This window comes from Antedon bifida, chromosome 8 (genome assembly GCF_963402885.1).
Source record: "Antedon bifida chromosome 8, ecAntBifi1.1, whole genome shotgun sequence".
Lineage (NCBI taxonomy): Eukaryota > Metazoa > Echinodermata > Crinoidea > Comatulida > Antedonidae > Antedon > Antedon bifida.
Window position 1 is genome coordinate 10539193 of NC_136233.1, and position 19234 is coordinate 10558426.

The window sequence follows — 19234 nt, forward strand, 5'->3', positions numbered from 1 at the left end:
CAAGTATAGAAAAATGGTTAGCTTTAAGAAATACTATTATGCTAATATAATTTCTAATTTGCTACGATTATCAGAAAAGGAATTCACTGTGATACGAGTTACAGGTGGTACTGATCTGATTTTATTTCGTTTCATCTTGTATATAAATTACATTGTATAATCCGGGTTGTAAAATGAAAACAAACAAATGAAAATCTCACAAATTCTTTATGTGTAAAATATTTTAAAACGAGATATAGATGATAATGATGATCATTGTCAAGTGTATAGAAAAATATGAACATTAATGAAATAGGAGGTAAAATACGGAATTGATAAATGTAAAAATGTTACTGATGAATTGTAACGACATTGGGAATTAACAAATGTGTTAAATAATATGTTTGCGACAAAAAAGAGAGAAAAAAAGCTATCGATGGAATGGTGGGTACAAAATCCATGATAATTTAGCTACTTAGCTGAAATAAATTCGACGGGAACCTGATTTCACAAGAGGACCTCTTATATGAGTTTGTGAGGACTCCGTTTATAGAGGACATCTTAATATCTGTTCTAAAAACTCCTTAATATCAGTTCCAGAATTAACCTTAATATCAGTTCTTTTCTAATGAAGAATCTGGGCAATTTACAATCAAGCAACAACACCACATAATTCTACGTGAATTCTACTGTACGTGAACTAGCCTTAATACCGCCTGATTACGGTATATAGGCCTACAGTATTAGCTTCAGAATAAATGACGACGCATTCTACAGATATTTAAAAAAATGAAAATATTAAATTGGCTTCGTCGAAATGTTGTACCTTGATAGACAGACCCCCAAGCACAGGTAAATCCTCAGATTCTGCTTGATCACAGACAATCTGCACTGCAGCACAACTAAAAAGCAGTAAAAAGATTTTGGCACACACGGCGTATCATATAATTTGCGGACCATGACCGAAGCACTTCCGCTTCGATCTATTCGACGAAAATCAAAAAAGGATAACTATTTTCTGCTTTATATTTAATTTAATGTAATGGTGATCTAATAACAGGCGTAACAACACATAATACATATTGTAGTTTAATACTGGCTTAAATATGATTGTTTTATATAAACTGTATTTTAAAAAATGACAATAGAACTTCATTTTGCAATAGTACCTAATTTGGCGCCTTTAGACGCCAAATTAAGTGCGGTACCTCATTTGGCAGCGGTACCTCATTTGGCGTGACACCGTCTTCTTGCCTCATAAGCAGCAGCAATGCAGCGTCCTTCTTGTTTTGAAAATACTGGTCTAGCCTAGCCTAGGTTTAGTTCAACGACTCCAAGAAGTAAAAAACTACGATTTAGGATGCTAATGCTTTGGCTAGGATAATAATAATCGAGTTATCAATAATGTCAAAACTACTTAAAACCCCAAAATACGCAGAACAGCTCCTGCACAGCTTGCAAGAACTTCGAAAAGATGTTAAACACTGTGACCTTATTTTGGTCGTAGATGGAAAAGAGTTCAGTGTTCAGCAGAATGTGCTTTGCGCAGTATCGCCATATTTTAGGTAAGCTGCAGCTAGCCTGGCTGTGAGTTCCTTTTTTTAACAAAACACTACACTGATAATAATATTAGGATTATTACAGTATGGTAATATTGAAACAATATTTATGAAATTTCTTGACACTGTATTTGTTTTCAAAATTAAAATAATTAATAATAATGTAATTCTACTTTTTACACCTATGATCCACTCTGTGCTATGTGCACACATGCTACATTCACATGCTCTTTGTATAAATATGCTAATTTGCATATATAGGCCTATCTATGCCACATGAACACGCTACTTTGCATATGTCACATGAACATGCTTGCTATATTTTGCATATGACCATGCTATTTTGCAGTGCAAGTGACATGCCCATGCTATTTGGCACCACTTTCCACCATACTACATGCCTGTGCCACAATATGCTACTAACCACATGCCACAATGCTACATACATACATGTGCCATCACTCTCCTTTTAAAAAGAGCATTTAACTTGCATTGCACCATGCTAATAAATTACAGTTTCTCGGAGAGTAAAATGTAAATTGTTCAGTTTTGATTATTAAAAAAGGGGAGACATAAACAAACAACAAAATACCCAGGTTTTAATCAGAATATTGCAAAAGTAATTTATTTTTGTATTTTATTTTAAAAGTTATAGAATTCTTATGTACAGTAACTTAAGAGTCTCGGGTATTTCACGCCATAGTTCAACCCCTTTACTGACTAAGCTAAATGATTTTTGAGCGGTTCTTTTAAATTGTGTGTAGAATTGGTGTTTTTGTCGAGTATATTTATCGTGGACATCATTCTGAGCATAAAAAATAAAATTATTTTGAAAAATCGCTTGGAGTAAATTATGAAAAGCTTTATGCATTAGAGAAACTGTATAGTTTTATTAAATTATAAAGATCAAGAGTTTTAACAACATTAAAAATTGGTTTACTTGGACTGGTATGGGACTTTCATAACAAGTCTTTTTTGTAATATGTATAAACAATTTAAACTAGTTTTAAAGGTATTACCACAGACTTCACAACAATATGTAAAATAAGGCAAAACTAATGATAAATAATAATTATAATATAATAAATAAAGCTGATGTATTTAGTAAATGTTTTACTTAATAAAGAATTCTAATACTTTTAGAAATTTTGGAATGAATATATTCAATATGATACTTCCAATTTAATTAATCAATAATTAATAACTCTTAAAAACTTTATTATATTTACCCGTTCAATTTCAACACCACTAATAACTAAATATGTTGGTTGATGATTGTTTTTGTGACTAAAAATAATATACTTTGTCTTACTCTGGTTCAACATCAAATTTATTTACCTTAAACCAGGTATCAATTTTTTTTAGCTCATCATTATTATAATATTACAGATAAATTGCAGATTCTTACCAGAAAGAAGTATATTTTTATCATCAGCATATTAAAAGCATGTATTTCATTAGGGAAGAAGCATTACAAATGTCATTTATATAAAAGGAATAAAGTGGGCCCCAAAATTGATCCCTGGGGGATGCAACATAAAATGTATCACCATGTATTATTACATGGTTTTCTGTTAGAGAGATAATTTTGGATCCATTTATTGGCAATTCCATGTATACAATACTAGGCTTCAAATTTGTTTTAAGGATATTTTGGTCAATGGTATCAAACGCCTTTTTTAAGTCAATAAAAATTTAGACATGTTCATATCCTTTAATGCATGGCTAGTGGACATATTTATTCAAATTGTCCTGAATATAAAATATCAAATTTGTCTATAAATTTCAACAGACGAGTGTTAAATAGTTTCTTACATTTTAGAAAATTGGGGCAACAAGGAGATCGGTCGATAAACTACTTTTATCCCCAGCTTTGTAGATTGGAACAATTTTTGCAACCTTAAAGGTATCTGGGAAAATGCCAGTCTCAAGCGACCGATTACAAATATGTGCTATTATGCTCATGCCCCAGCTGGCTACTACTTTGTGCCTTAATGAATAATTCTGCACACTCTCTGGCGTCTTAGAACTAACGTGAGACTTGAAAATAGTTTAGTAATTGTGATAGCTAAATTAGGATTAATTGGGCTGTCCTGAATCTATTCTGATTATTTCTTGTACTGTGTAATTATATAGATTAGAAATAAAATGCAAACACAGATGGTTTTATTACCATAAGTTGTATATATTTATTTAATTGATACGAGCAATCAGGCAGGAAATGGTTTGCAATTAATTGTTTCAGATTTGATAATTCAATATTCTATTACTCCATAGGTCTTTATTTAACTATGAAGGTAGATCAAGTCTTGAAAGCAGAAATGGCAAAGCTATCAAAAACATTGACATTAATGATGTAAACGCCAAAACGTTTGACCAGATTATAAAATATGTATACTGTGGTGAAATTGAGTTAAACGATGGTAACATTCAAGATGTCCTGCAGGCTTCGGATGTCCTACTCATGGCTGACTTGAAGAACCTTTGCTGTGAATTTCTTGGTAAAGATTTCTCTTTAGGTGGCATTTTCATTTAGAATAAAACTGTCACTGTACACTGTGATCCAAGTGAAAACGACTTGCAGTGTATTAGTGCTTGTATTTAATTTTGTTTGTGTTTCTTTTTTGTTTCGTTTTGGTATTTAAAATAATATTTTTATAAGGCGATATCTGTTATATTATAACATAACATTTCCATTATTATAACAACCAATAGATTCTTCTGTAGAATGTCACTTATGTGAATAAAGTTAGTTAGTTAAGTTATTCATGTTACCTTGCGAAGAATAAAGGCAAATAATTATTAATTAATGATTCTAAATTAATGACTAATAAAATATTCACTTTCATCAATAATTCTACACATTACAGTAATAATATTAATATACGATATATTAGGTAATAATTTGTCTTTTTTTAGGCGAATCAGCAGCGTGCGCGTACCAGGTTACTACCATGAGTATCACAAACATTCTTTCGGTGCGTCTATAGAGGGAAAATAACAAAATGTGGGTGCTATGTAAGGATAGTTCAGATGAATTATTTTTGCAAGCGAATTTCGTGCCGCGGCGTGTAAAATGTTGTCTCGTGATGATGTGGGATAATCCTTTGAGTTCGAGTCCAACTTTTATTTATTTTACGACAGAAGCGAATTCTCACTCGAAAATTACAGTCAATATCAAACTCCTCAAAAATGTTTTAATGATAGGAACATGATAATCATGCAAAAATTACTCGGTCAATATCATCATACTCGAGGACATAATATACAAATTACAATCCTCCGAGCGGTAGTCATGTGATGAAGATTTCAACCAATCGCGTTTACATAATTACATAGGCTATATAATATAATGCTATACATCACATGGAAATATTGTATTTATTTATATTTTATAGAGGACTGCATTTGCTCGTCCAATTGCCTTGGAATCCGCACGTTTACAGAGCTTTACTCTTGTCCTCGTGTTCATCGTCTCGCAACTGATTGGCTAGAAACTAACTTTGAATCGGTTGTTAAAGAGGAGGAATTCATGCAGTTACCGTTGGCGAAAATTGAAGAAATTGCCAATATGGATACATTAAGTGTAAGTATAGTCGTCATAGGTGTGAGCAGTTAGCTTGGTGGTTGTTAACACTTCAAGACTTCCAATCCCAAGTTCCAGTGTTCAATTCTGACTTTGTGCCACAGTTGTATCTAGTGATTATTTCTATTCCACTCCCTATAGAAGAAAGCAAATTTAGAAGATTTTCTTTCTTAGTTTCGGTACTTATATCATATAATTTATACTGTAGTATTATATAAAAGTGGATAAACAGTCAACTCTCCCAATACCGGACACTGTTAGGCTGGCCAAATATGTCTAGTTTTCAGGAAAGTCTGGTATTTTAAATGTGTTTGTAAAGTAATGGTAAAAAGACATTTAGGACCTTTTGGATCTCAAGAAAAGTTCGGTTTTGGGAGAGTTTACGGTTTTCAGAGAGTCTGGCATCCTCCTCCTTCTTGGTTGAATCCTGTATTGATACTTCTTTCTTTCAGGTATCACAAAATAGATGTGATTTTGTTCTCCTGTGTGCATTAATACAGTGGATACAGTATGATGAGAAGTACCGACACGTCCACCTAGACAAGATTCTACGATTGATTCGATGGTGTAACATACCCTTGAACATGTATGATGAGATTTTAAAGAACCCGCTAATCAGTGCGGATGAAGACGCTACAGAACTTGTGCGCAAATACTTTGCGAATCCTCCTACGAGCAATATGAGAGGTTACAAGAATGTGATTATGATTGCTGGAAGTGTTTCTAAAGGGTGAGTGACATTTACAATTATAACACACCTGATTGTATTCTTGCAATTTGATTGGTTAATTACTCATCATGTGTCATTTGGAATTTGCTCTACCTAACGAAAAAGTGATATCTAGCGGTGATAATTAACATGTTCTAATGCATGTTCAACATTTTGAGAATTGTTGCTATGCGACGTTGACTGATCGCATTTGGAAATCAACTTGTTGCGCGCACCATCTCTAAATGTTGAAAAATTGCCTTTTTCAATGGCCTATAGCCTAAATAGCCTATTTTGTCCCTCAGGGAAAATAAAGAGTCGCCAAGTTCCTATTTGATAGTGCCAGCACCAGTGCAATATTGGATCCCAATGGCACCGATGCTGATGCCCAGAGTGGATCATGCCATTGTTGCAACAGGTAAATCATGATGTTAACGTTTGAGAGAAAAATTAATTTTCAATCTATTGCCTATTTATAAAATCGTGGGATTGAGTGGATAAATTGCCTAGTCGGCATGCCAAAACAGTTTTTGTAAACCACCGACTGTATTTATGTATTCTATTCTTTTAATGTAACAGTTACAATACAGTAAACCCACTGAATGAATTGTCTCTTTAAAGGGTCCTTCACACCTACAGCATTAGCAACTATTTTGTTTTCACAATGGACCACGAGGCTACATACATATTGATTTGGTGTGTGGCATGTAAGGGAAATGACACATTAAGTTGCGATTTGATATGCTTGAAACAAAACCAAAGCAGGTGTGAAAGACCGATAATGGGGGTTGGCGTGTCCTTATAATAAGGATATCCTGACAAAAGGTGTTCTATAGAAATTCATATTGTTTGTATGGGTGTTGAATTTTACATTGAATTTACCTTGAAGATTAGGACTACTAAGAACTAAACTCATTTGTCACTTTGACGTCATAGCTAATAAATTATTGAAATAAATACACCCTTAAAAGTAAATTTCATACACACATTTAAAACAAAATGTTGTTTTGTGCTGCAGGGGGACTAGTTTATGTAACTGGTGGCAGCAGGACTTATACTTATGGTCACAACCGCCGTAGAATCGTCTTAAACACGGGAGAAAAGTATAATCCTTGTGTGAATCAATGGACTGCAATATCACCGATGTTGACGCCACGCGAAAACCACAATCTTGTTGCAATTTACAATGATATTTATGCGATCGGTGGAAATAACTCAAACGAGCAAGAACTAATGTCCATGGAAGTTTACAATATATTAACGGATACTTGGAAATATTCTGTATCTATGCCGATTCCGCGTATGTTTCCATGCTGTATTGTTATGCAAAAGAAAATATTTGTAATAGGCGGTTGTTCGCAAGGTCATGTGTACGAGTCTGTGGAATGTTACGATCCGATGTTAAAGCAGTGGAAGGCATCTGCTCCCATGAAGGAACGTCGAGCATATGCATCTGGAGTGGCTATCGGGGATTCAATATTTGTGTTTGGTGGAAAACGTAATTTAATGTGTCCGAGTGCTGAGAATCGGATGAAGTTCTGCGGGTCAGAGGTTTATATAGGAAGCAAAGGACTTTGGATTAGCCTAACTCCGAATAACTTATGTAGTATGCAAAATCTATCAAGTGAGTATACCATTTTGTGTCATTTATAGAATTAAATCCATAGACATGGTTTTAATACAATGTATGGTAAGTACTGTAATTAATCCTATAATGTAAAATATGGAGGTTTGCAAATGAAAGCCAAAATTAGTTTAACATATTACATCCACCAGAATTAGGCAATACAAAAAAATATGAATCAAATATAATAATAAATCAATATATCACAAACAAAAAGAAAGGAAGGAAACTAAGTTATCGTATTCCATATCCATGAAGTAGTGTAAATTTGTGTTAAAACTCCGAATTTAACATTTTAAGCATGAAAGACTTAAGTTAACATATTTTGCATTGTGGTAAATGTTTGAGTAGGGTATTTATTTTCTTTAACTTCTGAAATGTTAATTTGTTTTCAGATGTGTGTGCTGTATTTCATATTGAAGATCAAATACTTGCCATGGGAGATCTTTACATGCAGTGGGAGAACCAGTGTTTGAGAGGGGTAGACCAAGGAGGCCTTGGCCAATGGTATGAGATTGTTCTTCATCATCCACCATTCCGACAGCGAAACATGAAGGCCTGCGTAATGAGGATGCCGACATCGGTGTATATGAAGTTAAAGGTATCAGGCTCTTAAAAGTAGAGAAAGAGGAAGGAAGGCTTAGGCCATTGGTGTGAGAATGATTTTACTGAATCAAATATTCCATAACCTGTAGCATATTTATGAGGTTAGAGTTCGGAGGTCACTTTTATTATGATCCTTATAAATCCTGCCAATACACTTCTTATTTGATTGTAATATAATGTATGTATATGAAGACAAAAACAGTATACAGTAATGCAATTATTTTAGATGTAATATAACATATGTACAATACACATAGTGTTTAAAAAATAATGTTAAGGATTTAAAAAAAAACAAATATATGTACATTACATAATAGGGTTTTTAAAAACAAAAGTGAACAGTAACATAAGGTTTGAAAAATAAAATGTCGGTAGGTTTAAGTTTTATTAGCTAGAAAATTATACTCTTTTAATTTTCAGTAAAACAATTAAGAATTTCACCATAAAATGTTGAAAATTAAATTGAAAGCATGCTTTCCACTAGGCAAAACTTCCTCATACAAAGATAGATCACATTACTGTTTTAGTATTGTTTACTACAAGAATTGTTGCAATTTTCATTTTGATTGCGCATTTGCCGAGTTGTTTGATTTGCTTGAGTGCTCATGATCAGTGTTTGGTATCTTTGACATGCAGGTGTGCCAACACTATGGGGTACAACAGCGTTCCGCAAACTTTTTATTTCGCGACCTAAAACCATGTTTCCAGGACTAAGAAGCGGCCCAACAGGACCAACGTAACAACACCTCAGCCCCACCATGCTTGTTTCCAGGATTAAGAAGCGGCCCAACAGGACCAACGCAACAACACCTCAGCCCCACTGAGGTATGAACATTTAAGAACTATGGACCTCTAGGTCCCCAGAAATAGCATTGTAATTTTGTTTTTGGAGGGTAAAAATTGCACGGATGATCCACCGGAAAAATCCAGCGCAGCCGGCCTGGGGATTTCCCATTATAACGCACACGACACATCGCGATAAAAACTTTAGCCGCACATATCAATTGCGTTAGGTATGTTTACGAACATTTTCCCCAAGTCATCCTGCGGAACGTGGGTGTACAAGACATTCAACAATTTGTTGTTAAAAGCTTGCACTTTACAAAATAAAAAACAAACAACCGATTTAAAAATTCACATTACAATTCACATTTAATAAAATAGCCAAGTGATTAATGATATTGTATGTCTTCAAAATGATTGAAAATAATTTAAATAAATAGCATTACATATAATAGTATTATATTGTAGTACATATTTGAATGTATTTGAAAACATTAAACAAATTGCTTTTTATGCGCCTATATGTTTTTAAGCACAAAATGAGCATCACACTGTTATGCTTACGTGTATGGAGTTAAAACCACAAACTATATACAACCTTAGTAATGTTTAAAACATAGCACTTTTATGTCTGATATTGTTCAACCTTTGTTAACATTGCAAAGTTAATTATAATATTATTTTAAATGAAGAAGCGATGTTAAAAGCCAATTCCAAAATGGATAATTGTAGATATGTATTGTCTACTCATTGTTAATGGACAAGATTGGCTTGTAAATTATTTAAGTTACGCTTAATTGACTTTGAACACACAAGAGTCATGTAATAAATACCACTTACCATTGGATATCATTACTTATTACAGACGTAAGAGAGTAGTTAAAACATGTGGGCTGGTCCCAAACATGATTTTTATTTAGAGGAATATCTGTTTTTTTTCTCCTCACCTGTAACCAGGAAGAAAGTATTACCAAGGAAGTGGTATTTGGTCAGTAAAATGCATTCCTGGTCAGTAAAATTCATCCCTGGTCAGTAAAATGCATCCCTGGTCAGAAAAATTCATCCCTGGTCAGGATGCTGGCCTTGCTCATTATCTTTTTCATTTGATGTTGATGGTTGACTATCTAAGAAATCCATTAACTCTGTGTCAATGTCGGCTGCAGGATCCAGATTTTTTGTGGCATCTTCTGGAGAAGGTACAGACAATTCTACACCCATTGCTTTTCTGACGGCTGGAGTTGAGGCTACATCACCAGGTGTTGCCTATAAATAAACAGGAATGTGATGTTAATATGTATACAGTATAAGGTTTCTTCCACATTTATTTGCATACCAAAATTACAAAATAATTGGAAAACTGAAAAAACAATCATGATAGAGTAACAATAACATCTGTTTGGACAATGTATGTATAACTTTTAGTAATGTTCAAATGATTTTTAGAATTTGAATTTAGCTGTAGTAACTGCAGAAATAGCTTCTAAGAGCCACTATGAATACTGTAGTTATTCTTACATTAGAGGTTAGCTGTAGTAACTGTTGTGTGATTTCCTCTGCTATGTTACTCTCTTCCTGTGAAGGTCCCTCAATGAATTGTAAATGGGCAGGGGGCTTGCGGCTTAGTCTCTCAGTTTGTTTCTTCTCCAGATTATCGATTAGATTTGCAGTAGATTCCAACTTACTGTTAAGATCAGTTTTCTTCGCCTTTCCTTGCCATGATTTTTCTATGTGTAAAATAATTAATAATGGACATAATTTTATATATAAATGTGTATTTCTTAACCAAAATTGAAATATTTACATAAGGACTATACAGAAAGTATATAAATACATTTTATAATTGTTTCACTAGGAGAAATTATAAAGTTTGGTTTGGTGACCTGTCTGAACTTATGATTGCACCTACGTTTTTGTGTCGAGTCCAAGTGTGAACCAAGCTCTAATGAGCTTTCAATTTGCAACAACCGACGACCTAGGTCAAGTTAGGTCATTAACATTTTTTTACACATGTAGGGATTCAATGCTTACTTGACCCAGTTTAGTGGTTTCTAGGTCCAGTCTACAACATATCAATACATAGCTCATTGAAATCTCCTTATTGTATGTGCAACACGACCTTTGACCTCATTTCCATGTCACTTTCCTACCTATATTAGTGAGTACATGCTATTTATGGTAATTAGTTAATAATAAATAATTTTTAATTGGAATAAATTGAATTCCATTAAATTGGTATTTTAAATTTCAGCAATATGTAGCCATGACAGTAAAAATAGTGGAACTATTATACATTACTGTACAGTTTAAAAATTACGACAATCAATTCTTGTAGTTAAATGTACTCTGTATCTGTGAGACTGCATCTACCCTCTTCAGATCACCAGCCCGGCATCATGCCTGTAGACTGTGAGATTGATGATAAATCACCATATAGAGGCAGTCAATTTAAACCTGTGTTGACCATCAAGTTTGCGGTCTAAAGGTATGATGCCATCCTGGTGATCTGGAGATTGTTAGTTCAAGTCTTATCTAGCATGCAAAAATAGTCCTGACACGTACTGAAATATAATGTAAACTTTTTCATCCAAAAAACAATTATTATTATTATTGATATTGTGTATTATAATTATAACTTTAACAATGTATTATATTATAATTACTATGAATCTTCTAATGTATTATTTATATAAATCAAGATGTTATGGGCAATGAATATTTATTTATTAAACAATGTTAATATTAATTGTGCCACTTTATTTACTACAAACCATTATTACATTCAAGCAGAACATTCCATTTAATTTTCAAGGGGTATTTTGCTAATGACAAAGAGTTACTGGAGTTATGTGTTATGTTGAATATTCCATTTACTTTGAAAGGGGTATTTTGACAAAGGATAGCTGCTTAATGCGAGAAATTAATTTGCTTGATATTTTGCTAGTGCAGGAATATATGTACATTATAATTTGTCTTGTAATACTAGCCAATGTCATTCTAATAATATTTCTTGTTTCTCCTGAAGTAATGCATATCTCGCCAGACAGCTAGATCTTCTAGATGAGCATGGACATTTTTTTTATTTCATTTATAAATGTTTTAATTTTTATGGTAATTTACTTATTATTTTCTTTGGTAATTAAAGCTTGGTTCCCACGCAATGCCATCCCATAAACGCAAGTATTTTGACCAATGACAACAGGATGGATCATCCAAACTGCCGATTGTGATTGGTCAACTAACTTGCATTCTACATACGTCATTGCATTGCAATTGCCTCCAAGTATGAACAAAGCTTTATTTAAAAAATATTCAAGCATAACCATCACCACCCTACATCCGCTTATAAACTATTGTTGCACAGCAGTTAGACATATGACAATATTTCAATACCTATATATTTTAATTGCATTACAAGAAACATAAAAATAACCTCCTCCAACAAAATACATAATTATTATACAATAAATTCTATTTCTATCATGAGTAAACAATTTAAGAAAATCCAAAACATATTTCATTTGTTAGGTCTTCAGACTTACCAAAGTCCGAGAGGAAAGACATGTCAATTCCAATGTTGGACAGACTCTTTAAATCTTCAAAATCGATTTCCACATCTTCAGCTTTTTTGGCTTCCTCTTGTGAAATGTCTTTGGTGCCATCATCTTTCAAGCCTCCTTCATCTTTCTTGTCACTTTTTGCTGCTTCTTTATCAGCTATCTTGTCATCTTGTTTCTTTGATGTTGTTTCCTTTGTGTCATCAGTAGTTGTTGTATTGCTGGTTTGGTCTTTGATTTCATCATCAGGTTTTCGTTTCTAAAATTGTATGGTAAAAAATAGTACAGTAACACTCATTTTTTAAAGTAATTTAATGGTTTTGGTGTCACTGGGGGGTGCCGAAGTTCATCCCCTCCAAATAATTTTGAGATGGGATGTTCACTTGATAATGTTTTAAAAATGTAATAAAAGTAAAAATGCCCTTCCAATTTGTCAAAAATGTCTGATTTTACACCACCACTGCTTTTTTTTTGCTTCACTCAAATGTAGTTGTCAATACAAGAAGGGCAAAAAAAATGAAAATTTGGATTTCACTTGTGAAATATTATGATACAATATATACATCTTAATGTTATGTTAAACAACAATAAAACTCCGTATTTTGGAAGAAGTAGATGATGTTTTAAGTAAGGTATGGTTTGCACTACACTATGTGATTCCTAAAAAGGAAAAATGGTTTATTAAGCATCACCAGACAAGTATTTGTTTAGTGTCTGTTTTCTTAAAACTCATGTTACTTACATCATACAGTTGTTTCATTGTTTTTGAATGTTCTCCATTTGTCAATGTATCCAGAAGATTGTCAACAAACTTAGTCACATAACTTCCAGCATCCTTAACGAAGTCTTGAATGCTAAGAGTTAATAAAAATACATTTAGCGAGTCAATGGCCAAGGAGTTGGGGGCGCTGTAATTTATCATCGCTTATTGACTTGCTCGATGTTTCTGGTGGTAGAATATACTGCTAGAATAAGGACTGTAAAAGGTAGGTCAAGAATTTCCAAGACATTTTGTGATTAGTAGATTTAACACTAATGTAAATTAATATTATAGTTCTACAACTCACGGTCGTGTGTTGGATGGATGAATTAGTGCCTAAATATGGCTGCAGGGTCATGACATGAATTTTAATGTATATTGAAAAGTGTACTACCTAGTACACAGTGGATATAGACTTATTTTTAAAATCTATTATTTTATTCATTGCTAATCTAAAACTATTGTATCATATTTTTATTGTTTTATATATGTGACAAGCAAGACTTTGAGCCAGAGTATTTGACGGAATAAAATAATTGAATTGAATATATTGCTGAAATATAAAGTAGTATACCTTTTGGAGTATTGAATGCCTGTCTCGTCTGCATATGTTGAATACAACAAATCAGATTCTTCTTTACTAATGTTTGAAAAACTTGAATCATAAGATGGAGCGTATGAGCTGAATGGACCGTAGGTTAAGTATGTCACTGAAAAAAAAACCACATTGTATATTAATTATTAAATAACAGAATTCTTCTACATAAAAATGATCTCTGATTAGTGATGTATTTGAAAGAGTCTTTGTTTATTTTACATCATTTGTCCTAATTGATGAATTTCAGATTGGCTCTCTATATTGACTCATGCAGCCACAGTACAGCATCTACCATAAACATCCTAAGGATGCAATTAGTATGGTACAGATAACCTCGAACCCATGCCTAGTCCGATATTACCATTACACCATCACTCTCCAGTATATACAGAACCCGCCACGATTTCTAGACGGTCTCCCATCCAGAACGCAACCGGGCCCAACGTTGCTTAACTTCGGTGATCTGACGAGAACCGGTGTTTCAATGCAGTATGGCCGTATAAAAATTGTCAGTTAAAAGGTAAATGAAACTAAATTAGTGTAATATTATTTGTGAAGAAATAAGCATACATACCAGGGTTAATTTTATTATGTTTATCTTCCTTGAATCCAGGTAATGATCCTGAGCCATTTGTTAACTTTCCTACCACATTGCCCAGGTTTGCGACCCTCAGATCTGTGTTGGCAACTGTGCTTGGGTTAAGTATACCAAGCGTGGTTGTTCCATGTTCGTCCTTGCGCAGGAATCCAATCTAAAATGAGAAAATAAAGGGCTAAAATGTAACAACCGAATATACATGCAGATATATTTTAAATATTTATGCATATGATGTAAGTGTTTTTGTTAGATACCACCTCAGGATTAGAACTGAACTGGCAGGCCATAAAAAAAAAAATACTAAAACATATACTATTGGACCTTTATTTTATAGGAAAGTATTTCCTTAATAGGGTTGTCCCATGATGGGTGCTACTTTATAAGATGAATAAATTGATTCATTCTCACTCCTGATGACGATAAAAGTATATTGATCGAAACGTCGAGAAACTCAACTGTTCTTTTTCAGAGGTAATATACGTCGTGTACCACAAACTTTATATCAACAAATTGATTCTTGTTTTTACCTTGCCATTAGGATTTCTTACAGTCAGTCTGTCTTTAGCTTCTTTCGCAGCTGCAAGAGCTTCTTTTACAACCTCGTGAGGTTCAAGGTTTTCGGTGAATCCTTTTCCATTTGGATCATAGTGACTGAAAAGTAAAATGATTCATAACCATTCTACATTAATTCAATACAGAAGCAGTGAATCCAGTAATTGAATATAATTCTACTCTAGAGAAGTAGATGTGTTATAAAACAAACAATGAATGTTTCATGTTTGTTAAATCAAATAATTTCATGAGTTTGATAACCTGATTCAACTGGGATCTGCGACATTGAATAGAACAACTTATATTCTCAACAAAATATTCTCCCCCATTCAACTCATAAACAGTATACTATTTCCTAACAATTTGATTTTTGCAATGTTCCTTGTGTTTTTCTATCATAAAGCTTTTTGTTTTTCTCTACATTTTCCATCATTATTATTGTTTCTCTTCTATTATTTCTTAAAATATTAACTCACCCTAGAGGTACTACAACCTCCTTCTTGTCCTTTGCCTTTGATTTTCCTTCAGGTGACTGCACTTCTATTAGATCTCCACTGTCGGATGACTGTGTTTCAGTGTGCTTAGGTTTGGGCTTTGATCGTCTTGGTTTTGTCTCAATTTCTTCAAAATAGTTGTATGTACGCTTTAGATGAGCAATTCTTTCCTGTGCAGTTACAAAAGATAAAACATAGATATGTCAAATAACTTACACCCTATTAAGGGGACACCTTTGGGACCCAACAAAATGTTTACATAAAGTGATATATTTTATCTTTCATTTTGTGGGAAAATGTCACTTTAATGGGGTTTTCCCTGAATAGGACTGTCCCAAAAGAGGGTATCAACTGTAATTAACTGTTGTACAATGCACTGGATTTTACAGTACAAGTCTCCTTTAATTTGAAGGAGTCAAAGGTCATCTTAGAGAGTGGCATACACAATACACATCACAGTTACTTCTGTATGTGCAATTGAGTTAAATATTCAATTCATTGATTTAGATAAAAATATTACATTAACTAGAAATTGCAAATGAGTGCTGCAAGAAGATCTATGGCCAATACTGTCTAGCATAACGTAGCGTTGATGATGCTGCTTGACGTTCTAAAGACAAAACCGAATGTCTATATTAGAACACTTCTCATTAGATAACAAAAGATCTCCCACAGACTATGCAATGTACTTGAATCGTCACCTGAAATAACTGATTTCACCCGCAGAGAGCGAAAGCCGTAAACTTAGCTTAGGTCGTCTTAAGCTCTGTCTACACTATCAAACTAGTTTGACAAAAAAAGTGTGATGTGCCCAAATAAAGTGATATGACGTCATCATGTCCATATATAGGCATAAGGTATGATAGTGTAGACATGGCTTTAGGCTTACACTTTGTAGACAGACAATGAACTTTTGGATCTGAAAAGCAATGAAGCATGACAGGAGGTCAAATAGCTGCTACGAAGCAAAAATAATTTCAGAGTAAGCAGTTACCTTATTCATGATTTTCATACCAACATTGAGAAGTCGTTTAGCTGCTTTGTAATAAATTGTTTCTGGTCGATTGTACGTCATCGCATTTTCACACATCAGAACAAAATCCGCCTTTTAAATAAACAAACAATAAAAATAATTACACCTACGTTATCTACTGTCATGCATATAGTGTAGGTGTAGGAGGAGGAAGGGCAAGTATTTTAAATGATTAGGAACCACTCTCAACTGAAATACTGCAATCAACGTCACTGAAAGTTCTTGTAAATACAATAATTGAAGAAAAAAAAATGGTTGATCTACAGCATTGAAAATGTGGGAAGCAAATTACAGAGGATACAGAGGAGAAAATAACTTCAATCCTAACAATGGTAAAAACAAGTTCATACTATATATAGAGTAGATTATAATTGAGGACTAGTGCTACTCTACCACTATCAATCACTATCTAATCGAAATTTGAACAATACCATAAAACCCCAGTAGTCTAATGGTTAAGACATTAAGCAGGACGTGTCTAGTTGGAATGTCAGTTGGGGAAGCTTTTTCACATTCTCAGAGATTTCCTCATCTTTATCATTTCAAACTAAATAATTAATAATCAGTTTAGAATTTCTGCCTGTTAATAGTAGTATTAATACAGTATTTGATAATAATTTTCTATGAAGTAGTTTTGCGTCGGGGAGATAAGTAAGCTCGATTCTCAATGTACGGATCATTCAGGTCAATTAAGTTAGAGTACAGTAGGTAAAACATCGGACATGCAGCGGTATTATTAAATTACCTTGTACTCATTGATGCTATTGTAACTACCATGTTCTATTTTCACTTTCATTGTACTGAAGTCCATTGGATATGCGATGATACTTGAATATCCTGGTGCTATGACATCATTAACTGGCCAAGTGAAGAACTCATTCTGATCTTTCCTAAAGAACAACAAATTAAAATACAGTAAGATGTAAAGTAAGTATAAATCTGTGAAAACACCTGGTGTTTCCAGTGTATGGACACATTTGAAAACACCTCCGTACATTATTTTCTGTAATTTACACTAATGTTCTTACACATGTTTTACACTCTGGTGTTTTCGAGGTGTATTTGGAAAGACATTAATTTAACTGCATTAGAGAACATACAGTCCTTAGATTTCCAACAGGAGGCAAGTCATAATTAGTCAGTTCAAAATACTTACACATGCATTTGTTTAGTATTTAAGCTAGCTTGTGATTCTTACGGTGATTAGGACCAATCACAATGTGATTGATGAATTATTGAATACAAACCTTTGCAATGCTTTCTGCAAATTATCAAGAATTTTCTGTAATGGGGACACAGACGGATCTTGGTCCTCCTTCCCACGGCAATTCCTTGATGGAGCTTTCCTCTTTTCAACAAACTTCAACAGGAAGGCACGGCGTGCTGGGGTGGAGTTCCAATCAATACTCTCGTCTTCTTCCTTCACAGGTTGTTCTTCTTCCTCCTCTTCTGTAACTTCTGGAGGTATTGGTTCAACTCCTTCCATTTCTTCTTCCACATTTGATGCTGCCGATGTCACTTGATCTTCTGAAAGTTCTTTTGCTTCTACATCAGTGTGATCTTCTTTAACTAAATCTTCTCTTTTCCTCTGATCAAAGTATAAATATTCAAATGGTTTATAAAGGCTTTATCACTATCAGATAATTCATTTGGCTGCATAAAATAGGCCTAGTAGTATAACATTTTAAAATATACAATACCTTCTTTTCATCTGCACTTTCTAATTCTTTTTCTTCCTTTTGTCTTCGTCTTCTTTTTTTCTTGATGTGTGGCTCTCGTGGCGAGTCTTCAGGGTTCTCGTTTAGCTGTGGAGAGGGCGATTCAAAGGAAACATCTTCCTTCTTTCTCGTAATACCTCTGCTTACCTTTAATACTAATTTTGGCAGTGGTTCTTTAGCTTCTGTGCCTAAAAAAATTAAAAGTCCTGATGATTTAGTCAGTGATATGTTGAGCAGCAGAATGATTTAGTTTTAGCATGGTTTTAGCCTATACTAGTATTATGTCCATCATGCTGTAATTAGAATTTAAAGTACTGTTGTATAATAGCCTATATATATGATGAATATGATATGATGAAGGGCTAGTGTTGCCCGAAAGCTCTGCTAACTTTTCTGGCTGTTTTTACTTTATCGTTTTGATTTAGCTTTTCGCTTCTTTTTTTTGTATCTCCATTGAGATCCAGCCACTGATACCCACAGCATTGACATATTTTCAGTAATTTGCCTTTGTTTTGGATTGATATTAAATCATTAAATATGAATTTAATATAGATGGGCCTAACTAAACTAGGCTTATTATTACTTATAATTAATTATTTTTCTGGCTTTTATTAAATATTGACAATAATAATAAAATTCAGCAGAAAAACTGTAAACCTAGGGCCTAATAATAGGCCAGACTGATCATATGGATTTACCATCATAGGCCTAGGCTAGCCTATTATATAATCCCGGACAGCATCCATTAGTCAGGCAGAGACGCTTTGCTTTCATTGATTGGCCGACTGCCAGATGGACAAACTATAAATAAGAAAAGAGGCCTAGCCTTGGCCTACTTTTTTTTAATCTTTTATTAAAATGTTTTACCTTCTTCAACAACTTTCTTTTCAACCCTATGTCTTTTATGTTTCTTGCCCATGTTTCTCCAACTCAACAACTGAACAAAATGAAAATGAACGGTTTATTTTCTGTTTGTTTTGGGACATCAACAAAGGGATCCAAGCACCGAGGACGCAGCCATTTGCTTTCTGTTTTAATATAATTTTAAAAACATATTTCTAATCTAACGTAATAAATAATT

The 19234-nt window shown here is 33.6% G+C and overlaps 2 protein-coding genes across 2 annotated transcripts; one reads left to right on the forward strand and one right to left on the reverse strand.

The window, feature by feature from the left end:
* Positions 1-1241: 1241 nt before the first annotated feature.
* Positions 1242-9789, forward strand: LOC144851083 (gigaxonin-like). Its single transcript, XM_078708605.1, has 7 exons — positions 1242-1544; positions 3816-4039; positions 4937-5124; positions 5577-5854; positions 6139-6251; positions 6852-7457; positions 7853-9789. Exons 1-7 carry the CDS (start codon positions 1384-1386, stop codon positions 8071-8073), a joined length of 1791 nt encoding a protein of 596 aa, XP_078564731.1. The 5' UTR covers positions 1242-1383; the 3' UTR covers positions 8074-9789.
* Positions 9298-19171, reverse strand: LOC144851082 (bromodomain-containing protein 7-like). The gene is made up of 13 exons (XM_078708604.1): positions 19021-19171; positions 18136-18341; positions 17683-18023; positions 17181-17325; positions 16397-16507; positions 15385-15572; positions 14884-15007; positions 14333-14510; positions 13735-13870; positions 13143-13254; positions 12386-12659; positions 10362-10570; positions 9298-10109 (listed from the first exon to the last, which is right to left on the reverse strand). Exons 1-13 carry the CDS (start codon positions 19070-19072, stop codon positions 9906-9908), a joined length of 2280 nt encoding a protein of 759 aa, XP_078564730.1. The 5' UTR covers positions 19073-19171; the 3' UTR covers positions 9298-9905.
* Between the last annotated feature and the right edge of the window lie 63 nt (positions 19172-19234).